Genomic DNA, 24,734 nt, shown 5'->3' with positions numbered 1-24,734 from the left:
ACACTGGAACAAGTAGAGTTGTGCATCATTTTAAAGTTAAGTTGTAGACTGGTCAAGACTATCTTATTCGGAAAGTGAAATAAATTATTCACATAAACTGACCAAATTTACCGTTTCCTTTTCATTTTACAGTTTTTACAGAACCATGTACTACATGACAATTTTAGAAATCTCTCGGTCCCCACTATACCCACACATTGATAATGGTACCACAAACTGCACCTGTCACATCCAATGCTTTGGTCTTTGGATGAAGAAAGACTGGCCTTGCAAATTTGCTGACATGCTGGACATGTGTATTTAGGGTGTTGGTTAACACTGACCAATCTTGCTGGTCTGTTCTCAGAGTGCAAGGGGGGACCTTGACTTTGGTCACCAACACTAGTCCGTCTGGCTGGTCTAATGTTCTCAGAGTGAATGGGGGGACCTTGACTTTGGTCAACAACACTAGCCCGTCTTGCTGGTCTAATGTTCTCAGAGTGAATGGGGGGACCTTGACTTTGGTCACCAACACTAGCCCGTCTTGCTGGTCCACTGTTCTCAGAGTGAATGGGGGGACCTTGACTTTGGTCACCAACACTAGCCCGTCTTGCTGGTCTAATGTTCACAGAGTGAATGGGGGGACCTTGACTTTGGTCACCAACACTAGCCCGTCTTGCTGGTCCACTGTTCTCAGAGTGAATGGGGGGACCTTGACTTTGGTCACTAACATTAGCCCGTCTTGCTGGTCCACTGTTCTCAGAGTGAATGGGGGGACCTTGACTTTGGTCACCAACATTAGCCCGTCTTTCTGGTCCACTGTTCTCAGAGTGAATGGGGGGACCTTGACTTTGGTCACCAACACTAGCCCGTCTTGCTTGTCTACTGTTCTCAGAGTGAATGGGGGGACCTTGACTTTGGTCACCAACACTAGCCCGTCTTGCTGGTCCACTGTTCTCAGAGTGAATGGGGGGACCTTGACTTTGGTCACCAACACTAGCCCGTCTTGCTGGTCTAATGTTCACAGAGTGAATGGGGGGACCTTGACTTTGGTCACCAACACTAGCCCGTCTTGCTGGTCTAATGTTCACAGAGTGAATGGGGGGACCTTGACTTTGGTTACCAACACTAGCCCGTCTTGCTGGTCCACTGTTCTCAGAGTGAATGGGGGGACCTTGACTTTGGTCACCAACACTAGCCCGTCTTGCTGGTCCACTGTTCTCAGAGTGAATGGGGGGACCTTGACTTTGGTCACCAACATTAGCCCGTCTTGCTGGTCCACTGTTCTCAGAGTGAATGGGGGGACCTTGACTTTGGTCACCAACACTAGCCCGTCTTTCTGGTCCACTGTTCTCAGAGTGAATGGGGGGACCTTGACTTTGGTCACCAACACTAGCCCGTCTTGCTGGTCTAATGTTCACAGAGTGAATGGGGGGACCTTGACTTTGGTCACCAACACTAGCCCGTCTTGCTGGTCTAATGTTCACAGAGTGAATGGGGGGACCTTGACTTTGGTTACCAACACTAGCCCGTCTTGCTGGTCCACTGTTCTCAGAGTGAATGGGGGGACCTTGACTTTGGTCACCAACACTAGCCCGTCTTGCTTGTCCACTGTTCTCAGAGTGAATGGGGGGACCTTGACTTTGGTCACCAACACTAGCCCGTCTTGCTGGTCCACTGTTCTCAGAGTGAATGGGGGGACCTTGACTTTGGTCACCAACACTAGCCCGTCTTGCTGGTCTAATGTTCACAGAGTGAATGGGAGGACCTTGACTTTGGTCACCAACACTAGCCCGTCTTGCTGGTCTACTGTTCTCAGAGTGAATGGGGGGAACTCGACTTAGGTCAACAACACTAGCCCGTCTTGCTGGTCTAATGTTCACAGAGTGAATGGGGGAACTCGTCTTAGGTCACCAACACTAGCCCGTCTTGCTGGTCCACTGTTCTCAGAGTGAAAGGGGGGACCTTGACTTTGGTCACCAACACTAGCCCGTCTTGCTGGTCCACTGTTCTCAGAGTGAAAGGGGGGACCTTGACTTTGGTCACCAACACTAGCCCGTCAGTGATCAGTCACACTGGCCAGTCTGCTGTTCTCAGAATGCACAGGGGGATGGTTGCTTCGGTCGACAGCCACACTGGCAGGCCATGGTGTTCTCTGCACAGACTCTGCCGGATTGCCAGTGGTATATTTCACCAGCCTACTTTCAACAATATCAATTGCATTGCCAACTACTCTGTCTAAAAGTGTGAAGACAAATTTCAAGTCATATACTTTCTTGACTGAAGGACAAAACAATTCAACCAAAATAACAGATTTGAAAAAGATTCCACACTTCTTTGTCATAACTGCTGCGAAGTTTTCATCAAATGTTACCCTTTCAATATGAACATTGTCTGTCTTACAAACAGTTCTTACAAAAAAGTCACAATATTTGGTGTTGGTGACAAACATTTCACACTGTGTTTGTGCATAATAAGGATGTCCTCTCTTTAGCTGTATACCTTTACCATCATCAGTCACTTCAAGACATGAGGTCTTAATCTTTGCCAACTCAGTAATAGATACCCATCGCAAACTGTACGGATTTTTTACCTCAAGACAACCCCGACCACAGCACTGACATGACACAAGAGCATCTGGAGACCCAGCAATATATGGGTACCCCTCAGAAACATGGAGACCTGTTGACTTTACTTCAAGTTGATCATGTTTACCCTTCTGTAACACAATGTAATTATCAATGCTTTTTTGTTCATTCTCAATTCCCCATCTCATACCCTGAGTTTGATACACCTGCCCATATCCCATTACTTTGCCAACAAAACTTGTATTTCTATCAGACACTTTGTCATGATTATCAACCTTTCTAATGCACTCATGCACATTGGAAGCAGTTATTCTACCTTTCCTCATCTCAAACCACTCTCTACAGTTTCTCTGTTCAACTGTAGATGTGGAGATGTGGTCAACTCGAGACTGATCAACCTGCATACGATTGATTAACTTATCTTCAAAATCTGAGAGACAAATGTCTACATTGGTCTCCAATATGTCACTTGCAATACATGGTACACTGGGCACTAATATTACGGTTTCTTCATTGTACACACTGTAATCATTAAGGTCAGGAGTATCCAAAACTCTTAGTTCTTCAGCTGACCTTAATGCGTACAGAAGTGTACCACACTTCCCATTTGTTATATTTGCCAAAGCTTTTAAGTTGAAATTTGATAGTTTCTTTGGTCTGCGATTAGTCAATGCCCTTGGATCAAAGTTTATACGTCCTACTTTTGGGGTTTTCTCCTGTTGACTAGTAAATGATCCTTTCACCTTTCTGATGGTTAAGTTTTTGACGAAGTCTGGGTGGTTGACCTTTGTCCCTTTCTTGTGAGGTTGCTGCCATCTCTGAGGCTTGGACGTGCAGCTTTTGTTTGAGCCCCGTTCAACCTCTCTAACAATATAGTGCAGAAGGGACATCACATGTTTGCAATAACCCTGTAATCTGAAAACAAAGTTGAAGGGTAAATAAGAAATTACAGAGCAAATGGTGGCCTTTAACATTATATTTTTGAGTAAACTAATATTGTCCAGCTAATGTGAATTTTTATGAGTATTGAAGAGACCAAAATTTTAACCTGAGAACTTATATCACATATCTAAAAGTTACGCAGGTTTTGGAGGAGCCAACACTCCGTATTTCTACACTATTTATTTAATAATATATTATACTGATTTTCAACAATTTATGTAACACCCACATCAATGAGCGACAGTCATGGCGGATACCGTGCCTTATAAATTTTCATTATTATTTATCGATTCTTTTGAATTTAAAATCACAAGGATGCTCTACAAGGTAGGCTGACAGAAAGAAAATCGTTGGATCTAGAGTTACAAGGCATTGTTGTTTTTTAGATGTTGTGACTAAGATTATTTAAGCATAGATAAGAACAAAAATTGTGTGAGTCCTGATTCACACAAACAGTGCCATTACTCACCCAGCTGGACATGTGCAGTAGGCAGATTCCACAATGGCTGTGTATTTCTGAAGGGCAATCCAAACAGCATACGGGCATTCCGTCTGTGCCATCTGCCTCTGATAGTTGCCTTAATGAAGCAGTAGCTTAGACTGGGGCTGATCCGGTGGTACACTACACCACTAACATGACCTGATACGTAGAGGCTCTCACCTTCCTTCTTTGTTTTCTCAGTAGTTGAAGTGGTATTATTGAGCATCAGACCTTAATATTTACAGAGTAAAAAATACGGGATGTAAATCAAAAGTCAAGTGTATGCCTCCTGAATTGGAATTTTAGCCCCATGACTTGACCTAGCCCCATAAATTGGTCCAATCCTGTCCAGGTACGGAGTGGATAGGACCGGTTTATGGGGCTAGACTTGACCCACCCAAAGTAATAATACGTAAATTTAATCAAGAACCAAATTTAATATTGAACGATTTGTACTGCATGCTTTCTTCGAAATATGAACACGACAAGGTAATATCATTATTTTTTGTTTACTACTTTCGAAGTTTCGTAAATAAGAAAAATGTCGGTCACGAAAAAAAAATCACAATCATCATAGCCATACGAAACTTGTTGTTTATACTTACGTTTTTCAAGGTATTGGGAAACTTCAATTCCAGTTATGCTGGGAAAATTCTCGTGTGACTTTTTCCCAACCTGTCACCATTTTCACCGGATCTGGGAGTTTTATCACACCATCCTCCAATTCAAGTTTCTTCGCCCTTTCCTCGTTCACTCTCATCTTGTCTTGCGCGACAGTCGTGATCAAAGGAATACCAGAACTCTCGGCCATCTTAGCAAGTTGGAGTCGTGTTTCCTGGAGTGGGAATTCCTCTTTCGTTTAGAAAGCCGATCAATTGCTTGTTTGACATCTTATCAAGCATTAACCCCCCACTTTGTGCGACGGACGTCGACATTTTAGTTGGTTTGTTTACTTTATTTGATCACGATTGTCACCTGAGGGCCCACCTGACAGTGCACGTATGCTGGCGTGACGAACATCGCATCCTATCCCACAATTCCAAGCGGAAGTTCCTATCTGTAAAGGGGTCTATATCCAGTCAGTATAATGGAGATCAATGCATCACACACATAATTTCAAAATGGCGTACCTCCACACGGTAGTTGAGTGATAAGGTTTACCATGTTTTGCACACAATCGAACGTGTAACTTTCGTAACGGTAAGTTTGGAAGGTACTGCTAGTGTTAGTGAATGCTATTAACATTAGACCATGATCATCATGGAGGTAGATTCATAACTGATGTAACTTGAGCTAGCGGACTTTATCATTGACTTAGCCCATCTAATTCTACCTCCATGCTTACCGTGCTTAGCTCCACTTGTGTGGCCAAGGCTACAGCAGGATTGTGGGGCCATCATTGACTTTGACTACTGTGTATCGTTAGGAAGTCCTGTTTCAACAAGTTACTGTTTCAACAAGTTACAATGTGTCCCTAAAATCGTGGCAAATCTTTTAACTCTCTGTGCGCGATGTAAACAGTCCCTAGGTAGATACAAAAATGTTGGTTTTATTTGCTAAGCAAAGAGTCTCCTCTTCCTTGAGTCAAGGCTTGACCAAAACTTAGAAACACGTAGGCCCTAAGGCTCCACTGGTTATTTGCACTTGTATTTTTTGTAAATGCAAAAAGTTTGGTATTTTTGGCATTTCTACAAAAAAACAAGGTAAAAAAATATGTCATATAATGTTGAGCTTTTGAGGCCATATATAAAAAAAATTGCCCACCGAAAAAGTTTCATCAAACACTATTTCAATTCACAATTCACGATTGTCAAATCATGTGACTGAACATTCTGCTGAGCATTCTAGAACCAAAAATACAGAGGCTTAAAGAAGTCATGTGCCTTATATCATTTTCTAATATTTTTGAGATTTTTTTTTTAACCCTTGTATCAATATTATTATAAATATTAAAATTTAAACATCAGCTTGGTGATTCAATTATCACTTTTTATTTTTTTATTAAGGGGAATTTTTTTTCATAAATAAAAATCGGGTTTAAAAGCCAATAATTATTCACACTTTTTATTTAATTTTGAATTTGTTTTTATTTTTTTGCAAATTACATGTACCATGGTAATTTTTTAAATGTCATAAAAAATATTTTGAATAAAACGAAGACAACTGCTGGCTATAGAGTCATACACAGAGTCTCACAGAACACTTGCAGTCACTGCAGATATTTCTTCCACGTATGGCTTCACCAGGAAACCATTCTTTCTCGTTTGCCTTGAAAACAGGAAAAACTCCAAACAAATGGGACCAGTTGAAGTCATTGAAGATCGGTGTGTGGTGTGAAAATTTCAATGTCCATCAAGTTTTAATTTATGTTTGCATACTTAAGATATGGAGGAATTCCTCCATGCTTAAGATGAGCAAATGAAGATAATTAGGGCATCGGTTCATATAGCGCATCATTATTTTTTCCCAATTCAAAGAAAAAGGCATACGTAATACCGTGAAAATTGGTAAGAGGAGGATATGCACTTGAGTCTTCACTTGACTTGTCTCTTGAGACAATAATTAAATAGCCTAGTATGATTAATAATTTTTTTAAATTACAAAAAACTTTTGAATTTGAAAATGTTATCGTTCCATTCCAATAATTGTTCTCGAATTAATTTATAAACAGAACTATACTGACTACTGTACTACATGCTAGACCCAGTAACTGGGGCGTTGTACTTCTTTTTTCGAAATGTTGTCATTATCGGTGTGCTGCAGTGACCTTGTTTTTCATTGAGCTGTAACTTAAGTGTAAACAAAAATGGCTCTCTTTAAAGGCAGTGGACACTTTGGTAATTACTCAAAATAATTATTAGCATGAAACCTTACTTGGTGACGAGTAATGGGGAGAGGTTGATAGTATAAAACCCTCTGATGAAGTGAAGTAGTTTTCGCTAAGAAGTAATTTTCCACAAATTTGATTTCTAGACCTCAGATTTAGAATTTGAGGTCTCGAAATCAACCAACGAAAAGCACACAACTTCGTGTGACAAGGGTGGTTTTTTCTTTCGTTATTATCTCGCAATTTGACGACCAATTGAGCTCAAATTTTCACAGGTTTCTTGTTTTATGCATACATTGTAGATACACCAAGTGAGAAGACTGGTCTTTGACAATTACCAATAGTGTCCAGTGTCTTTAAAAAATCGGTCTCATGTAATGGCAACTCAACTGTGATGAGATCGATTTTTTAAAAGAGAGCCATTTAGTGCTCAACAAGGTGGGGTAGTAGTAGTACCAAGACGTAGGCCTAGAGGCAGAGGTATCAGAGTCAGAGCGCCCCAGTTTAAACTCTAACTAAACTCTGGGTCTAAACTCTAACTGACTACTTACGCTACTTATCTGTAGCTACTACTAGCTGTTGTAGTGTTGACGTACATGTACATGTAAACACACACTGATGCTAGCCCTAAGTAATAGGTTTTTCATATTTTTTAAGAATTTGTTTATTTTTCTATTTTATTGTCGAGCAAGCTGTTGCTTTATTTCGTTGCATAGGGTAGACTGATCCCTAATCACTGTTCAACTAGTTGCGATAACATAGGCCTAACCCTCCTCCCGACGGCAAAGCCGGAGGGTTACGAACTAGTAATCGGTATTGTCCTCAAAACGGGAATTTGGTCCAACACAACCAATTTTGACAGCTAGTCACCAGATTTGCCCCTAAACATTTAATATAGTCAACCAAATCGGTGACTTTGAAACTCAACATAGATCCAGAGGCATTAAACAGTCATTCAAGAGGCACAGAACTGACTTGTATTTTTAAAAAGCATTATGTTGAGTTAACGGATATTCATGTTTATAACATATTACCCGCAGTCCCATCTTACCGTACTAAAAAACAAATTCCCAAATTTGTTTATTCACATCCCGGCCCCGTAGTGCCAGTATATAACTTCCAATCCCGTCGTTTTCCACGTAAAAAGCTCATTCCCGTCCATGTTTCTGTCCCGTAAAAAAAACATTCCGGTTCCATCTTCCTGTATGTTTTGTTATATATATATTTTTATACAGTAGTTTTCTGCTAATCATAATTGCTGCAAAAGATTATCAAAACTGTTAAATTGTCTCTGACGCCCACTTTGTCAACTTGATGGGACAACATCGTAAATCACTAAAACTATGGAAATAAATCAGAGCTTACACGTAGCCTGCAAGTTAATGGCTGAAACTTTAGTCAGTCGAAGCTGGGAGTAAAGAAAAATATTTCTAGGATTCACATGTTTTGATCATGTAACCAAGTCTTAAATAGTACACATGGATTTGCAGAAAACTGCTCTAAGTACATGTATGGCATCCACCCCCACTTTGCTTTTTGCCCTGCAATAGTAAAGCAATTGTTCACCACTTGCATTCCTCAGCGTTCCTTAGCGGTTCGGCCAGTCAGCGAGTCACTTAACTGCTGTGGCAATCATGCTTATTGATATATAAATATGCTGGACCTCACAGAAGCCGGCCTGTCTCTCCGCAGAGTCGCTGGAATATTTATGTTTATTGACATATGTACGTCGTTATGGCCGTGGACCTACGCGTTGCAATGCGTTCTTTTGTTATCAAAGATGCAGTCTCCCGCGCTGGACCTCCCAGAAGCCGACCTGTCTCTCTGCAGAGTCGCTGGAGTATTTATGTTTATTGACATGTACATCGTTATGGCCAAGGACCTGCGCGTTGCAAGCGTTCTTTTGTTATCAAAGATGCAGTCTCTCGTAGAATGAACGCGGAATAGAACGGCTTTATATTAAAACAATTTTAAATTACATTTTTGTCCCAAGAATGGCTACATTGTACTTACAAGCCTGATACTTCACGAGGGCAAAGAAGGCGATTGCCTCCGTTGCCCCTTGCCATTGCCTTGGTGCCCTTAAAGGAACACGTTGCCTTGGATCGGTCGAGTTGGTCTTTGAAAAGCGTTTGTAACCGTTTTTTATAAAATGCATATGGGTAGAAAGATGTTGTAAAAGTAGAATACAATGGTTCACACAAACATGCCTCGAAATTGCGTGGTTTTCCTTTTACCTCGTCGACTAACACGTCGGCCATTTATGGGGGTCAAAATTTTGACTCCCATAAATGGCCGACCATGTTAGTTCGCACTGTAGAAGGAAAACCACGCAATTTCGAGGCAAACTCGTGTGGATCATTGTATTCTACTTTTAAAACATCTTTCCAACCATATGCATTTTATAAAAAACGGTTACAAACGCTTTTGTTTTGACCAACTCGTCCGATCCAAGGCAACGTGTTCCTTTAAAATGCTACAGTAGAAATTTACAATTTCCTCATAGGGTGCCCTTTGCCTAAGAGAAAATTCCTTGGTGCCCTTGGCCTTTCAAAAACGAAGCATACAGCCCTGTACTTAGAATTTTGGGATTGACACGTTGATTCAGTTTACAAATAGTGTATAATACAGAGCATATCACAAGGTATGGCAGTATGAAGCACAAACACTTCATCACATTCGGTTTCCCCCATTTCAGACCAGCCATGTTTGGTTTCAGGAGATAAAAAACCAATCTGTTTATATTTTCTCTTTAATGTAGACATATTATTTATTACGTTTGTCAGAATTTATTAAAGTCGTCAGTTAATCCAAGATTTTTTCACTTAAAATATTTTAAATTTCCCCCCATATTGGCACGCCATAGAACCCCAAATAGCAACCACATCATATGATCTAACCTGTAGGGTTCATCTCCAGCCCCCTTACTCATCTTGACATCTTGGACTTGGGCTTTGAAGGCAGAGATGGACTGGTGGAAGATGTCAATGGAAGGGTTGGTTTGGGTGATGGAATTAAACAGGGAGGTGAGACGGTGTATGAAGCCCTTTGTAGTGGCATTGACTCTGTATTTAGGGACAATAAACAGATCAGGATAACAGAGGTTGGGACTAGGGAATTTAAGGGGGGAATGGGAATAATGTACAGGTAAAATTAATTAGATAGAATTAACACATTGTTGTGTGAGTAACTCTTTTTTCTTTTTTTGTATATTCTGCAGGATTGAACATAGCTCGGAATACCACCAAGGCCTAACATTGTAATTTAAATGAAAATGACATAATGTCATCATTAAAACCAAAAAGTACTCGACCAAGGTTGACCAGCCAGCAAACTCAGGAAAAAGGTACAGTATTTATACCTAATGCTTCAAGTTATGGATTCTGAATTGAATTCTTTTTACAATTAGATGATGATAAAGAGAAGTCTGTAAATCAGGAAGGATGTTCCCACTATTCACTATTCTAGGCAAAACCACCAAGAGTATGACATTTGATACATATTGTCATTTAAAGGGTTTGGGTTCTTTTTGCCATCACAAAACACAAACGTCAACAGATTCGCATTAAACTGACACGATTAAATGAAGAACATTACAATAAAAATAATAGGCGCTGTAGTTTTTGAGAAATCAGTAAAACAATCGCCAAAATAATTTTGGCATAAACAGCGATTTTAAGGATACTCTCCTGAAAACAGTGCTCTGCTATTTTCAGTTTTTTTTTCGTGAAGCTGAAACACAAAAATGGTAAACTAGATACATCTTCATTCACAGCGAGTAGGGATTCATGTCATGGCAACAAAACTTGATCTACTTAAAAAAGGTACCAAAACCCTTGACAAATATACATGTAGGTAAGAAAAGGGACTTTTAAATGAAACAGGACAGGATAATAATAAACTGAACAGGCGAAAAAATAAGCGAAACAGGGGTTTAAGTTGGACTGGGAAAGAACCACTAACGGGAACCGCGCGAAACTGGATTATGGATGAGACTGACAATATAGTAAGCAAGGGACAAAACAAGACGGCAAGAGTAGATTTCACAAAGCACTAATATTCGCCTTAACTTGTTTTGCCACACTGTGATTTGTATTGTGACTGTGATTGTCCCTCCACTACCCTTACCCCTACCTGCCTTACACCACGCTACATTTGCATTATTTTTTCATTATTCTCTTGCAACTTCGATTTAGTTTAAATTTTCACAGCCAACTTGCATATGTTGGAAGTGAGAATACTGGTCTTGGACAATTACCAAAACTTATACCATGTAACCTATACCCTAAAATATATGAATATTTATCTTCACTCACATTGAGTACGATTCATGTCATTGCAAAAGAAAATTGATTTTTCCAAAATATCAAAACTTTAACAAAAATAGGTTGTTTGAGAAATAGTTCTGGATTTTTAAGTCTAGTGAGCTAAATAAGGGATTAAAAGAGTAGGAGACGAGTTCTTAAACAGTCGTTTAAAACCAGCAGGGTCGTGGCTGTTTGATGAAGGGCCGAGCCGATGGCGAGGGCCTCTGTGGCACAGCCACATCCCTGCAAGGTTTTAAAGGCCGTTTTAGAACGAGTCACTAGTCTTTCATTCCCATTCATAAATGCCCTGATGTTAAAGGAACACATTGCCTTGGATCGGACGAGTTGGTCTTTGAAAAGTGTTTGAAACCCTTTGTTATGAAAAATGCATATGATTAGAAAGATATTTTAAAAGTAGAATATAATGATCCACACAAGTATCAATTGAAATTGCGTGGTTTTCCTTTTACATCATCGACTAACACGGTCGGCCATTAATGGGAGTCAAATTTTGACTCCCATAAATGGCCGATCGTGTTAGTTCGTAAAGTAAAAGGAAAACCAAGCAATTTCGAAGCAAATTTGTGTGAATCATTGTATTCTACTTTTAAGTCATCTTCCTAACCAATGCATTTTATAACAAACGGTTACAAACGCTTTTTAAAGACCAACTCGACCGATCCAAGGCAACTTGTTCCTTTAAAAAGCGAAATAATCTCAAAATTATAGACAATGTGACACTGTTTCTTTTGCGAATTTGTTTGAAGTCTGCAAATTTTCAAAAACTTTTGTAAAACTGGTTGGTGCGTGTCGTTCGGTGTGTATACGCGCGCACGTGTACACACACATTATGCGCTGTTACTAGCTATGAATTGAGTTCCGCGTAATTTAAATTGGCGTACATTAGCTTGCGCGCCCATCATCCGAAGCCAGCCGCTCTTAAAGGATTTGGGTACTTTTTCAAAATGTCCATAGATTTACATTAATTTTACAGGGTTTGAAGATAATGATAGTGGAAAGCTTCCCTTCAAATATTACCTACTGAAGTTGTGCTGTAGTTTTTGAGAAATGAGTAAAACAATGTCATGAAAATAATTTTCGTCTCATGAGATGAAAATTATTTTAAGCATTTACAAGTGTATTTTCATGAAATTGTTTTACTCATTTCTCAAAAACTACAGCACCTCAGCACGTAATATTTTCAGGGAAGCTTTTTACTATCATTATCTTCAAACTGTGTAAGTTTAGTGTAAATCTGTGGACATTGTGTTTTTTGTCCTACAAAAAGTACATACACCCTTTAAACAGCTTCAACTGTGTCTTTATCAACCGTTTAAACACCCCCACATGACCACTCTCCACCAATAGGATTAGTGAAACTGTCCAGGGTATTTATGAATAAGTTATGTCTGTATTTTTAAACTGCTTCATGATGTTATATCTACACAGATCAAGGTCCAAGAGGTTGCAGAAAGCTTCAATTTGAGGCGCATAAGCCCCTCAAGGGTAAATCTTTCTACCTTGATGTAAGGAAACAAGTCACTAAACTAAAGAAGGATCTTGAAGACCTGGGAGGTGTAAGTTGAATAAGTACACATTATTTTAGGTAGTATAGGCTTTCCTTGTATTTTCCTAGAACATTACTCAAACTGTACCATGATTTGAAACTTGCCTGTAAAGAGTTCCCATTGCACTTTTTCTTCTGCTGCCACAAGGAAAGTTACCGTGACAGGCTTTGGTGAAATTCTGCGCTCCCACCTGGACTTATATTCCCTTATGTTTTACAGCGTGGTCGCGTTAGGTTTATAACGCGGAGCCAACCCCATTGGACTTTAAGAAGCCCTGTTTAGTTACTGTGGCTGTGTGACCTCTTTTGGCCTGTTAATTCTACATCACAGTCGCTGTAAGTGGACTGGGATGTCAGTTTACCATGTTTCCCCATTGGACTTAATTTTGTAATTCCACAGAAAAGTTGCAGTACTTCAACAAAAAAAGTCTGTCGAGAACACAGCTTAAAACACTGTTGATGCTAATTGAACAGGTATTCCTATTTTGTTTTTGAAAATTCAAGAACTGACTCGGCGGTAGTGAGGTTATACAATTCTATAAGTAGTCCTGCCAATTTTCTATACCTTCCGCCAGGGTAGTAGTTAAAAAACTGGACAGTTCTTTTCAGAACTGAGAAGTCTCCCGAACATCCCGTAAATCTAATGCGGTAGTAGAATAAGGAAAGACAGTTCTCTAAGAACCAACTGTACCTGGCAAGTCGATACACACATGGTGTTACCGTACACCAAATATATATTAAAATTGTAATACATGTACATTATATGCTGTTTCCAGGTGGTTGAGACATTTCTGAGCAAGGATGTGAGTTACGTTGTGTCAGATCGACCTGAAGTCAAGCTGGAATACACTAAGAATGCAGGTTTGATCGTACCTTCTGGAGCTAGCCCTGCAGTCTCCACACCAAGTCCATTCCAACAAGGCAAAGAGTAAGTTTGGCCATCTTCAAAGATTGCGCAAAGCACCCTCTTGCATTCTCTATCTTCAGTAGCTTACAGTAAATTTTTGGGGAAAACGTTTGGAAAGTGTGTGTGTGTCTGTGTGCTCAGTGTATGACAATAATCTCTATAAAACTATATTTTTTAGAAAAAAATCTTTAAACAAAAATGAAAAAATACACAATAGAAAAATACAAATTTTTATTTTATTTTTTATGATGAAAACAAAAAGCAATCTCTTTACGTACGTTATGGTAAGTGTTCTTATCTCATCACAGTGGACTTGTATGTGTTAATGTACAAGCAGAGACTGGGATTCTATGACAGAAATAACAGTATGTGGTGTGGCAAGCCCACATCGGTTGACATTGCGTCTTGTCTGGCGGGGCAGGGCGCCTGTTCGTTGGACTTTGAATAATTTTTTCGTAAATTTTGGGTAATGCATCTTGTCCGCCAAGTGTCTTACCCGCCGGAAATTATGGTAAAATGTCTTGTACAATGATTTGTGTAGTCACAAGTTACCACTTAAAGTTTGAATTCCTCAGACAATAGAGACAGTTGCAATGTGGCATGGTTTTGGGCAAGCCTTTGTATAGCAACTCCCAGATGAGCAAACCCTGGTACCATTGTGTCATTCAAATTCATTCACAATTGTGCATGGGTGTTTACCACCACTTATGTAACAACGCAAAAGCTTGCCCTAATCATGTGACATGTAGCAACTGTCTCTAAAGTCTGAGTAATTAAAATTGAAGTGGTAGCTTCTGATCAAACACGTCATTCTTCCAGACAATATTATACAAATAATGAATGTTTATGAGTGCAATGGTGTGAATATGTTCATGAGTTGAAAGATGGACCGCCGAGTTGAATGGAACATTCCATCTTTCAATGAATAAAACCATTTGCACCATTGCACAAATGGACACGATCATTATTTGTTTTTATATAACATCCACGTAGATCTTTGTCATTTTGATTGGTGGATACAACTATCAAAACAAACAAAGCATAGGCCTACAATTTATAATTGTGAAATTACACTCGTTTCTTTTGGTTCAGCCTATTGGATTCAACAGTGACTATGTGTGTCTGTTCAGCTGTTGTGAGACACACAGACGGCGAAATAATATGTGCCTTGCAGTAACACTGCTGCATAACCAAAGACACGCACACGCAGTGATGGTTTTACACTTTGTGCAATAGTACTTTTCAGATGGAACGAAAAATGCACGCTGAATGGAACGAAAAATACATGCTGAGTGATGTAGCGTGCAATAGTAATTTCATTAACTAACACGTGACAGACAATCCTCCAATCAAATGGCAAGGATCTGCTTGGGTGTTATATAATCAAATCTATCATGCAAATGGCTTATTGGGATACGGCTTTAGCTTTTACGCACTGTGGTTGACCTACAATGTAAAATGTACTCAGTCATTTAATACATCGAAAGATCCAAGAAGTTGAAGTGATAATGATGAATTGTATCATGCTTGTATTTTAGTTCCACACATGGAGCAACAGATTCACCAAGTGCATCAGGAGAAGGCATGGTAAGCAGATATTCATTATACCTGGTTGTTTGCATCCTTCAATGACATCTTCCTCTCATCTTGTTGTCAGTTTGTTGGTGATCGTGTCTCATCCCATCATACAGCATAGACATCCAGCTGGAGTGGTGGCTAGCCAACTGAGGCCATGACCTGGTGGCAGTGTTCTCCAACCTATAAAAAAGACGTGGCGCCCGCCACCCTTTCTGGGGCGCGCGCCGCGCTTTATAATCATCGCCAAGCTTTAAAATACGGAATATACCCTAAAAAAGTCTACGGGAAGTGGCCAGGATTCACCTTAGAATGCACCACAGAGCATCTAGGATCAAAAAAATTAACGCGGATCCCACGTCGTAAAGGCTTTGTAGTCACATTGTTGTCCCCACGAATAAGCCCAACCCCAGCACCAACCTTTAATTTTAAGAGTTGGAGAACACAGGATGGGGATGTCTACCAAATCTCTCTTCAAGACATCTTTGAGTTTGGGACGACTGACTGGTCGGTCTCCATTTTCGAGGACTCCATTAAGTATGGAGCGGGGGATTTGACGTGGTTCCATAGGGGTCACATGACCAGCCCAGCAGTGACGGATGAATTTTAGCGTTGATGACAACGGCTGAGACTTGGTTATCCTGATCAGTTCCATTGGGAAGTTTGTCCTTCCAGGTGACTGCCAGAATGGAACGGAAACAGCTTGTGTGGAATGCACTGAGTCTGCCTTCTTGTCACTGTATGTCGTCCAGGTTTCAGCACCATAAAGCAGAACACTAAGCACACAGGCATCATAGATGCGGACTTTGGTGCAGATGGAAAGTTGTGGGTTATTCCATATACGCTAAGAAAGGCGCCCTAAAGTAGAAGCAGCCTTTCCAAGTAGAACAGAGATTTCTGGGTCAAGAGTAGCGTTGGAGGTAATTGCTGAGCCGATGTATGCAAACCTGTTAACTCGGTCCAGTGTAGTGTCATTGATGGTGAGCTGGTGGTTGTCAAGTAGCTCAGAGGACAGGGTCACCGTCTTCTTCAGGCTGATGGTTAATCCAAAGTCTGTAACTGGTGGTTGTCAAGTAGCTCAGAGAACAGGGTCACAGTCTTCTTCAAGCTGATGGTTAATCCAAAGTCTGTAACTAGTGGTTGTCAAGTAGCTCAGAGGACAGGGTCACAGTCTTCTTCAGGCTGATGGTTAATCCAAAGTCTGTAACTATTGGGTTGTCAAGTAGCTCAGAGGACAGGGTCACAGTCTTCTTCAGGCTGATGGTTAATCCAAAGTCTGTAACTGTTGGTTGTCAAGTAGCTCAGAGGACAGGGTCACCTTCTTCAGGCTGATGGTTAATCCAAAGTCTGTAACTGGTGGTTGTCAAGTAGCTCAGAGGACAGGGTCACAGTCTTCTTCAGGCTGATGGTTAATCCAAAGTCTGTAACTGGTGGTTGTCAAGTAGCTCAGAGATCAGGGTCACCTTCTTCAGGCTGATGGTTAATCCAAAGTCTGTAACTGGTGGTTGTCAAGTAGCTCAGAGGACAGGGTCACAGTCTTCTTCAGGCTGATGGTTAATCCAAAGTCTGTAACTGGTGGTTGTCAAGTAGCTCAGAGGACAGGGTCACAGTCTTCTTCAGGCTGATGGTTAATCCAAAGTCTGTAACTGGTGGTTGTCAAGTAGCTTAGAGGACAGGGTCACGGTCTTCTTCAGGCTGATGGTTAATCCAAAGTCTGTACAGGACCTTGAGAACCCATCAAGCAGCTCCTTAAGTTGTCCGGTACTGTTTGCACATAGTGCTGCATCATCAGCATAAAGTACATGTAGTTCTCTTGTGACGAAATGTTGCACACCGGTTTTTGCTTTGAAGCGAGATACACTGAAGAAATTACCGTCATCCCTTGTATGAAGTGATACTCCAATAGAGGCAGGTAGATTGTTGGAGGCCCTCTGAAACATGAAAGAAAAGTATAAACCAAACAGCGTCGGAGCCAATACACACTGTGCATTGTTTATTCATAACAAGATTGTTTCATCACCATTATTAGTATTTAGCAAATAAAAAGGAATTGTAATGAAAACAAGTCTGTTTCTTTTTTTTGTCAGGTCACTCGAGGAAAAGCTATTGTCCAGAAAGCCACTATATCTCAGGTAGGTCTATAGTACCATTTTAATTACAAACAAGTTGAAGCGAGTAATTTTGACAATTTGGCATGGCAGCTCCAGCTGTTGCCTAGGACCAATTTCATAGAGCTGTTGAGCAGAAAAAAAAACTGCTGGGTGAATTTCTTTGCCAAGCTAAAAATGAGTGGGGCACCGGTTGCAATAATGTTACACTAGTAAAGCATAGAATGCCTAGTGATGTGCAATAGCAAGCACATAAACCAAAAATTCCCGCTAACCCGTGAAATTAGCTTGACCTAAGCGCAGAGATTCCGGCTTCCGTAAATGCGACATTGGCCTCTGTTCTTGTTGTCTGGTACTGGTTTCAAAATGTAGTGAGTCTGTATGCTGGAATCAGAACCAAGATTCTCAGGTTAAAAGACTTTCCAAAAGAGGAGAACGTGTGAAATTGTGGGTGAAAAATCATCAACCAACGACTAGTGATCTACTGAAGTCAAAATGGCAAACAATTCGTAAGACTATATGAATTTAACCAAAGTGAAGAGGGGAAAATTAGCTAAATAAATCTAATGGAAGATTGATATTTGTTCTCAACACTCAATGAATTCATTTTAAACTGCTCCTGCATTTTGCTGTTGAGTTACTTATGTCTGGATGATACGTTTCAACAAATGTCTTTCTTTGAATCTTCTCCTACTGGTTTCAGCTCGGAATGGGTTAAAGCCATCGGACACTTTCGGTAAACAGTATTGTCCAATGCCTACACTTCGTGTATCACAACTTATATATAAAATAACAAACCTGTGAAAATTTAGGCTCAATCGGTCATCAGCGTCGGGAGAAAATAACGGGAAAACCCACCCTTGTTTCCGCACATTTCGCCGTGTGATGACATGTGTTTACGCATTTCATGGAATAATATTTCAAGAGAAGTCTTTCACCATTACCTTCTGTAAAACCTGTAAGTTATTTGTAAATCTGTGAACTTTTATTTTTTTTCTGTTCCGAAAGTGTATAATTGCTTTAAACAGCAGCTACAGAATGCTCAGAAATATAAAGTTGTTAAGTTTTTGTAATAGATGCAGTCCATAAAAAAAATATATAACGAGTCTCTTACCTCACTTTAAAACATGGTAAAATTGTTTTTTCTCCGAAAAACACTCCCAAGCTAAAATTCTGAAAAATTTTAGGTAAAACAAACCTGCACGACAAAGGAATTGTGACGTTATCTGCGCTATTTTTTGTGGGAAATAGCGCCCTCCATTGTCCAAAACTGGAGAACTGTGGACAAAACTTTTGGGAAAAATCGCCAATGCCGTCAAGGGGTCATTGCATATCATTATCATAGATAAGCAGTTTTTGACTCTCGGCTGAAAAAGCCGTGCGGAAAGGTGCATTTTTGACTTGAATTATGAACCAGAACTGGATCCTAAATTCATGGAACCACCCAAGCTGAATGTCCAAGAGCTAGTAGTAATATTATAATTTAAATGTATTGTTCAATGGAGTGTTGTATGCTAATGTTTTTTACTTTGTGGTATTTCAATAAACATGTTTATGATTAGACCTTACAAGCAGATTAAAAGCTTAAATAGAATTTTTTCTTTCAGACATACGGAACAAGTAATGTGTTGGCCAATGCACACAACTGGAACGTCAACATCCGATATATTGACTGTATCCTTTAAGTTGCAGTTCACTGCAATATTACACAACTTACTGTGGAAATATTAATTTGTTCAAATAATTGACTGGTAGGTATTAAAAATTCTGAGTGCCCTTTTGAAGGCAGTACAAATATTGATCAACGCTAGCTCAGATTTGTAAAGCACATTCTGTAATAGTCAAACCCTAAATGTTATTATATATTTCAACGGTAGACTAAGCAGTTGTTGAAATTGAATTGTTATCCTGCTATATTAAGAATATTAGAAGAATCCTTAACATTGTTGCTTTAGCTGTCATTAAGTACATCAATAAGGAGAAGAAAAAGATCAAAGAGGCTGAAGTTCTATCACCAAAGGTAAGGATAAACCACTAATTGGAATGTTGGGATGATTTTCCATTCCCAAAATCAAAGGCTGGCAGCAAGCAGCCAATTCAGGAAAATTAGAATCCATAAAGTACAAGGCGGTGAAATTTCTGTCTCCCCTTCTTTCTGTTTTAAAAAATTGTTCTTGAAAATACTGTGCTGTCACTATAGTCTATCCATTATTCACTGTGACATTTAAGGAATATAAGTTTGGCCCACATTCAAACCTGCTATTTTGTGCTTGATATGAAATTCAGGCGCTTTTTCACATGGGGCTTATTTTCTCAGCGGCTGATATATTCTGGCCCAGACACCAAAATAACAGTGTTGTAATGGGAGTTCCTTTTGTGCTCTTAAGTTAAGTTATTAGCGAACAAAATACTCGCCATTAAAAATAGATGGATTCCAACATCCACAGCCATCAAGATTGTGCAATATCGCACCCCCCCACCCCCGGTTAAGCCAGTTGAATTATAAGAGATATTTAACTCACTTATTGACTTAAATAATTATTGTTTATAAATTTGATGTACCTATCCACAGACTGGCTCCCAACACAATCGGGTAAAGCCTGGTACTACAAAAGGTATGTTGGCATCATGTTAGATTATAACAATGTCAATTCGGTTTTTACTTCAAATAGCACTTTTGACAAAATGGAGCCCAAGTGAGGAAAGCAATTTGTGCAGAGAAAGCACCCGATGGCATTTGCCATTGTCTAGTTTAGTTCTGAATCTCTAATGACTGTCTTTGCTGTGTCTTTGCCCTGCTCCACCCCTACTCACAATCTCTCAGCTTGCGAATGAATTTCACGCTGAACCTGAAATAATCTTTGTTTAACAAAATAACTATAGTTTCTGAAATACTCTGGTGTACCTTGGTCAATTGAGTTAGGGGAGTTTGTTTTCTTGAGCGAAGGAAGATTTTAAAGAAATTTAAGTATGAAAAATGTAGCATTTCTGTTTACATTGGCAATTGTTTTGTATTTACAACTCTTGTTTAAAATTTGTTTTGTCTGCAGAAAGAAAATTAAGCGAGCCTGCGCTGAAAGCTGAAGATGCATCTCGGTGAGTGTTTCTTTGAATTCTTACTACTGTTGCTGCAAACTTGAACTGGAGTTTAATTTCAATCTCAACCCTCGCAGGTATCAATTAAATTTATACCCCTGGGTGAAAAGAAGCAATTGTTGCATCTTGCTCAAGAAGAAAAGTGTCATGACCGGGACAACCCACACTCTGATGACTTTATTTCAGTGCTCTTATCCACTTGGCCATGACACTTTAAAGGTAAAGTACACGTTTGGTAATTATCAAAGACCAGTGTCCTCACTTGGTGTATCCCATCGTAAGCATAAAATAACAAGCATGTGAAAATTTGGGCTCAATCGGTCATCGAAGTTGCAAGAAAATGATGTAAGAAAAAATTCCCTTGTTGGACGAATTTGTGTGCTTTCAGATAGGAGTAAATGACTTCTAGCTCGAAGTCTTTTATTATTTCAGTGAGAAATTATCTCTTTCTCAAAAACTACGTTACTTCAGCGGAAGTCGTTTCCCACAATGTTTTATACTACCAACAGCTCTCCAATGCTCGTTAACAAGTCAGTTTTTAAGTTAATATTTGTTTTGAGTAATTACCAAACGTGTACCTTCCCTTTAAATATGAATGGGATAATGAATGTAATGAATATGTGAATGTGATTTGTTTGCAGCCATTATAGACCATCCACCCAGGAGATGTCTTCCTGGCCAAGGCTTAGTATGGATGGACCATCAGGTAGCTGCCCATTTGATGTGACAGTATCTAGAGACAAACATATGAACAGCCCTGAGACACACCAACCCAAAGGCAAGCAACAGCGCTTTGATTTATCTAGAAATATGAGGAGTCCTGAGGCACACCCATCACGCCTTGGCAAGCAACGCCTTATTGAGAAGGAAGTCACAGTAACTACACCTATTCAAAGGTCAGTAAGACATTAACATATATTCCCTGTTTAGATGATCTTCCCATCAAGGAAACTTGGCAAAATCTAACAAACGATTTCTCTTATACAAACATTGGTTTAACATCTATCTATACTATTGTGATGCTTAAATCGCGTGGGGGCCGCCATGTTCTCACACACATATAGTGGTGCCCGCACCCTGCTGAATTGATGCGTCCTGGGGTCAATTTCGGGGTAACCGTGGGTTGTGGGTTTGTGTTGTTTGTGACATTTTAGTCAAGACGCGAGCGTGTAGTAACTTCAGGGTTGCTCAAGGATATCCCCGTCAGGCGCCCTTTGTGATGTCGCAGTCATAGCGCGACCATCCAGTAACTTCGCATGTACAGTGGAAACAAAGAACAATGCACAGGATCATCAGGGGGAATTAACAGAGGCACGACGGAGGTGGGGGTTATTAGAGCACGTGGGACATGGACAAGGAAGGGGCACACAGTGGTACGTCTGTGGGAAGGGGGATGGGGAATGGCAAAATATGATAAGAACATATCGTAGCGTCATACGTTATCGACCCTCATATGTTTTCGGTCCCCAACTTTGATTCCCGTTTACCGCAAGATTGTGCAAGCTGCACGGGTGACAGAAGCTATGCAGTTTACTCACGGTCTGTATTTTCATCAGGCTTAAAGTCACCTGGAAGTGGTATTTTTTCAAAATAAAGCTTTTGTCTCTAATATATGTGTTTTGATGAGTGGAATGTGAATAAACAGTTAACTAAGGTTTTAAAAAATAAGTTCTTATGTTATATACAAATTTAAGAGTAGACCCCGACCCGAGAGGGCGCTGTTCGTGACGTAAATCGAGGCAGACTTTGCCTGTAATGCGTAAAGTAAACACAATTGCAAAGTACATGTACGGACCAAGTCGTGAGTTTGTACGTTTCAAAAAAATAACTTTTTGTTTTTTTCCGGCAATGCCGACCAGGTGTATTGCTGCTGAATGCAGAAAAACACTTTTTGAAATGTACCAACTCACGACTTGGACGTACATGTACTTTGCACGTGTGTTTACTATACGCATTGCAGGCAAAGTCTGCCTCGATTGACGTCACAAAAGGGGTAGGCGGAGTCAGCCCCCCAAACAACTTTATGAATTTTTCAAACATAAAAATCGTGACAAACAATTACTAAAAAAATTGTTTTATTGTTCGTAAGCATATACTCTTATGTTTGAAAGAAAAAAAAAATTATATTTCCAGGTGACTTTAATCATGCTGAGAATAAAGTTTCCTGTCGTTGGTTATGCTCAAACATTTATAAAATGATTGTTTTTTGGTACTAATCACTAGTGCATTATTATGCCAACATTCAAATGAGTCAAAGAAACATCAGCCAACCTCGAAAGTTCAAAACAAAATTGCTATCTGCTAGATTGAGTTGCATTCTGCTTTAGTCACTAGATGGATCAGGTGAGGTGGTTACTATTTGGGATTCTATGGTGTGCAAATGTGGGGAAAATATTAAAATATTTAAAGTGAAAATGACCCAAAAATTATTTTTGGATTTACTGCATACTGTAATAAATTTTGATAAAGCGTACCAAATATTAAGTCTACATTAAAGAGAAAATATAGATTGGTTTCTTATCTCCTAAAAACACATTACTGGTCTGAAATGGGGGAAAACGGATTGTTATGAAGTGTGTGTGCTTCAATGGGGGGGGGGGGGTGTGTTTTACTTTCATGCCTTATGATATCTCTGGATTCTAATATAGTAGCCATAATGCCTTGGGACAAAAATGTAACTAAATTTGTTAAGTAGTAATTGAATAATATTTTTGATTTATTTTGCACGCCATACTAGCTTCTGAATATTCAATAAAACACCAACCAATGAAAGGTGTGAAAACATATGACGTTGCTCCAATGTCGTGCATGCATTTAGCACTGTTAATGGCGGACTGTCTCTCGCAACGTAAAACCAAAACTTTAAAAATTTCAACACACCATGAAGTGTAAGTGTTATTGTTAAAAAATTGGATAGATGATTTGAAATTTTTTTTTTAGTGTTTGATTGTGAACAGTTTTCCTGTTATCCTGAAAACGCATGGAAAGTAGTAAAACTGAACAGGAATAATACACGGAAAGGAGAAAGATCCACTAGCGGAACCTGCGCGGAATGGGAAAACATGATATATGGGCCGGCAAACAGTGCATGCAAAGAACCTGATCACGGGGGCGAGAGTTAGATGTGGGACCGGGAGAGGAGGAAGGGGCACACAGTGGTACGAGCAAGACATCATTTATTAACTAACTGTATCAAGTTTTTTACACTTGCAAATGAATTTTTACATTTTACGTCCTGAGAACCTGCATTGGTTTGATAGTCACTCTACACAGGTGCTAGCTGACACTAGTCATACCAGTCACTGAATCAGTCAGAACAATTAAGGACAAATCCTAATTGCTTGATTAGATTGCTGGATTGTTAATCCTAGTTTGGCAAGGACAACTAAGCCTAGGTGACTAGTGAAAATAATCAAGCAATTAGGATTTTTCCTGTAACTGTTCTGACTGATTCAGTGACTGGTATGACTAGTGTCAGTTAGCACCTCTATTATTTGCTGCAGGCGCAATAAAGTAAAATTCAAGCTGAAAGGATTGAAAGATTGTGTCACTGATGTCTGATTGTGTTTTGTAAGTAAATTATGTTGTCGTGAAAAGTCGGGAGCGACAAAATTGGTTCACCAAGCAGGAAGTCAGAACAGCGCGATTAACCGTGAAGTTGAACAACGGTAGTCACGACTCACTAGTTGGGACTTTGACACTAGTCACACTAGTCGCCCAGGCTTAGTGATGTAGCAGTTAATGGCAAACAATTGATACTACGGCTGTTGATGACAAATGCTTTGATTTTGTCTTAATTGATTTAGATCTACTGCACGGAAAGCAACGTCTCATACACCAATCAGACATAAGGATACAGGAGTTAGAGACAGTAGAAGAGGTTATTGTGAATGCTGTCTCACTAAGTATGCAGATCTAGAAAAGGTTGGTTGGCAACTATTACATAAGTTCAAGCTATTGTAGGATAACCCACTTCCCTGACATGTTTGCATTGAAATACATGCACCAGCATTCTCCTTTAAAGGCACTGGGCACTAATGGTAATTACTTAAAATAACTGTTAGCACAAAAACTTGCTGGGTAAAGAGCAACAGAGCGCTTTTGATATTATAAACATTGTGAAAAACGGCTCCCTCTGAAGTAACACAGAAAGAGGTAATTCCCCACTCGAATATTAAAAGGTTTATTGGGTATCTGAAAGCACACACAGGTGTGCAACAAGGGTGTTTTTTTTCTTCATTATTCTCTTGCAACTTCGATGACTAATTGAGTCAAAGAATTATTGAATTTATGCATATGTTGGGATACACCAAGTGAGAATACAGGTCTCGGACAACTACCAAAGGTGTCGATGCCT

The 24,734-nt window shown here is 39.7% G+C and overlaps 2 protein-coding genes across 3 annotated transcripts in view; one reads left to right on the top strand and one right to left on the bottom strand.

Annotated features, from left to right (window-relative positions):
* Window positions 1–1,886: 1,886 nt before the first annotated feature.
* On the bottom strand, window positions 1,887–4,194 carry LOC139948683 (uncharacterized). The gene is made up of 2 exons (XM_071946928.1): window positions 3,979–4,194; window positions 1,887–3,482 (listed from the first exon to the last, which is right to left on the bottom strand). Exons 1-2 carry the CDS (start codon window positions 4,068–4,070, stop codon window positions 2,039–2,041), a joined length of 1,536 nt encoding a protein of 511 aa, XP_071803029.1. The 5' UTR covers window positions 4,071–4,194; the 3' UTR covers window positions 1,887–2,038.
* A 405-nt stretch (window positions 4,195–4,599) lies between these two features.
* The window catches only part of LOC139948682 (uncharacterized), a 30,663-nt gene continuing 10,528 nt past the window's right edge, over window positions 4,600–24,734 (top strand). The window contains exons 1-12 of one of the 2 annotated variants that reach the window (XM_071946927.1): window positions 4,600–5,190; window positions 10,038–10,163; window positions 12,574–12,701; window positions 13,468–13,619; window positions 15,137–15,185; window positions 17,261–17,305; window positions 18,889–18,955; window positions 19,237–19,301; window positions 19,854–19,896; window positions 20,332–20,377; window positions 21,019–21,273; window positions 24,184–24,301. In XM_071946927.1, coding sequence (XP_071803028.1) covers window positions 10,100–10,163; window positions 12,574–12,701; window positions 13,468–13,619; window positions 15,137–15,185; window positions 17,261–17,305; window positions 18,889–18,955; window positions 19,237–19,301; window positions 19,854–19,896; window positions 20,332–20,377; window positions 21,019–21,273; window positions 24,184–24,301 — 1,032 coding nt within the window. In that variant the 5' untranslated portion in view covers window positions 4,600–5,190; window positions 10,038–10,099. Of the gene's footprint in view, window positions 5,191–10,037; window positions 10,164–12,573; window positions 12,702–13,467; window positions 13,620–15,136; window positions 15,186–17,260; window positions 17,306–18,873; window positions 18,956–19,236; window positions 19,302–19,853; window positions 19,897–20,331; window positions 20,378–21,018; window positions 21,274–24,183; window positions 24,302–24,734 lie in introns of both variants that reach the window. The other variant, XM_071946926.1, reaches the window with a different exon arrangement.

Source organism: Asterias amurensis, chromosome 16, assembly GCF_032118995.1.
Source record: "Asterias amurensis chromosome 16, ASM3211899v1".
In the NCBI taxonomy this organism is placed as follows: domain Eukaryota; kingdom Metazoa; phylum Echinodermata; class Asteroidea; order Forcipulatida; family Asteriidae; genus Asterias; species Asterias amurensis.
This window is presented reverse-complemented; position numbering and strand designations above follow the sequence as displayed.

Excerpts from the sequence above, each read along its gene's own strand:
- LOC139948683 (XM_071946928.1), bottom strand. The coding sequence starts at position 4,070 with ATGGCACAGACGGAATGCCCGTATGCTGTTTGGATTGCCCTTCAGAAA. Across the intron at positions 3,483-3,978 it reads TACTGCACATGTCCAGCTGG|ATTACAGGGTTATTGCAAAC; the intron begins GTGAGTAATGGC and ends CTTTGTTTTCAG.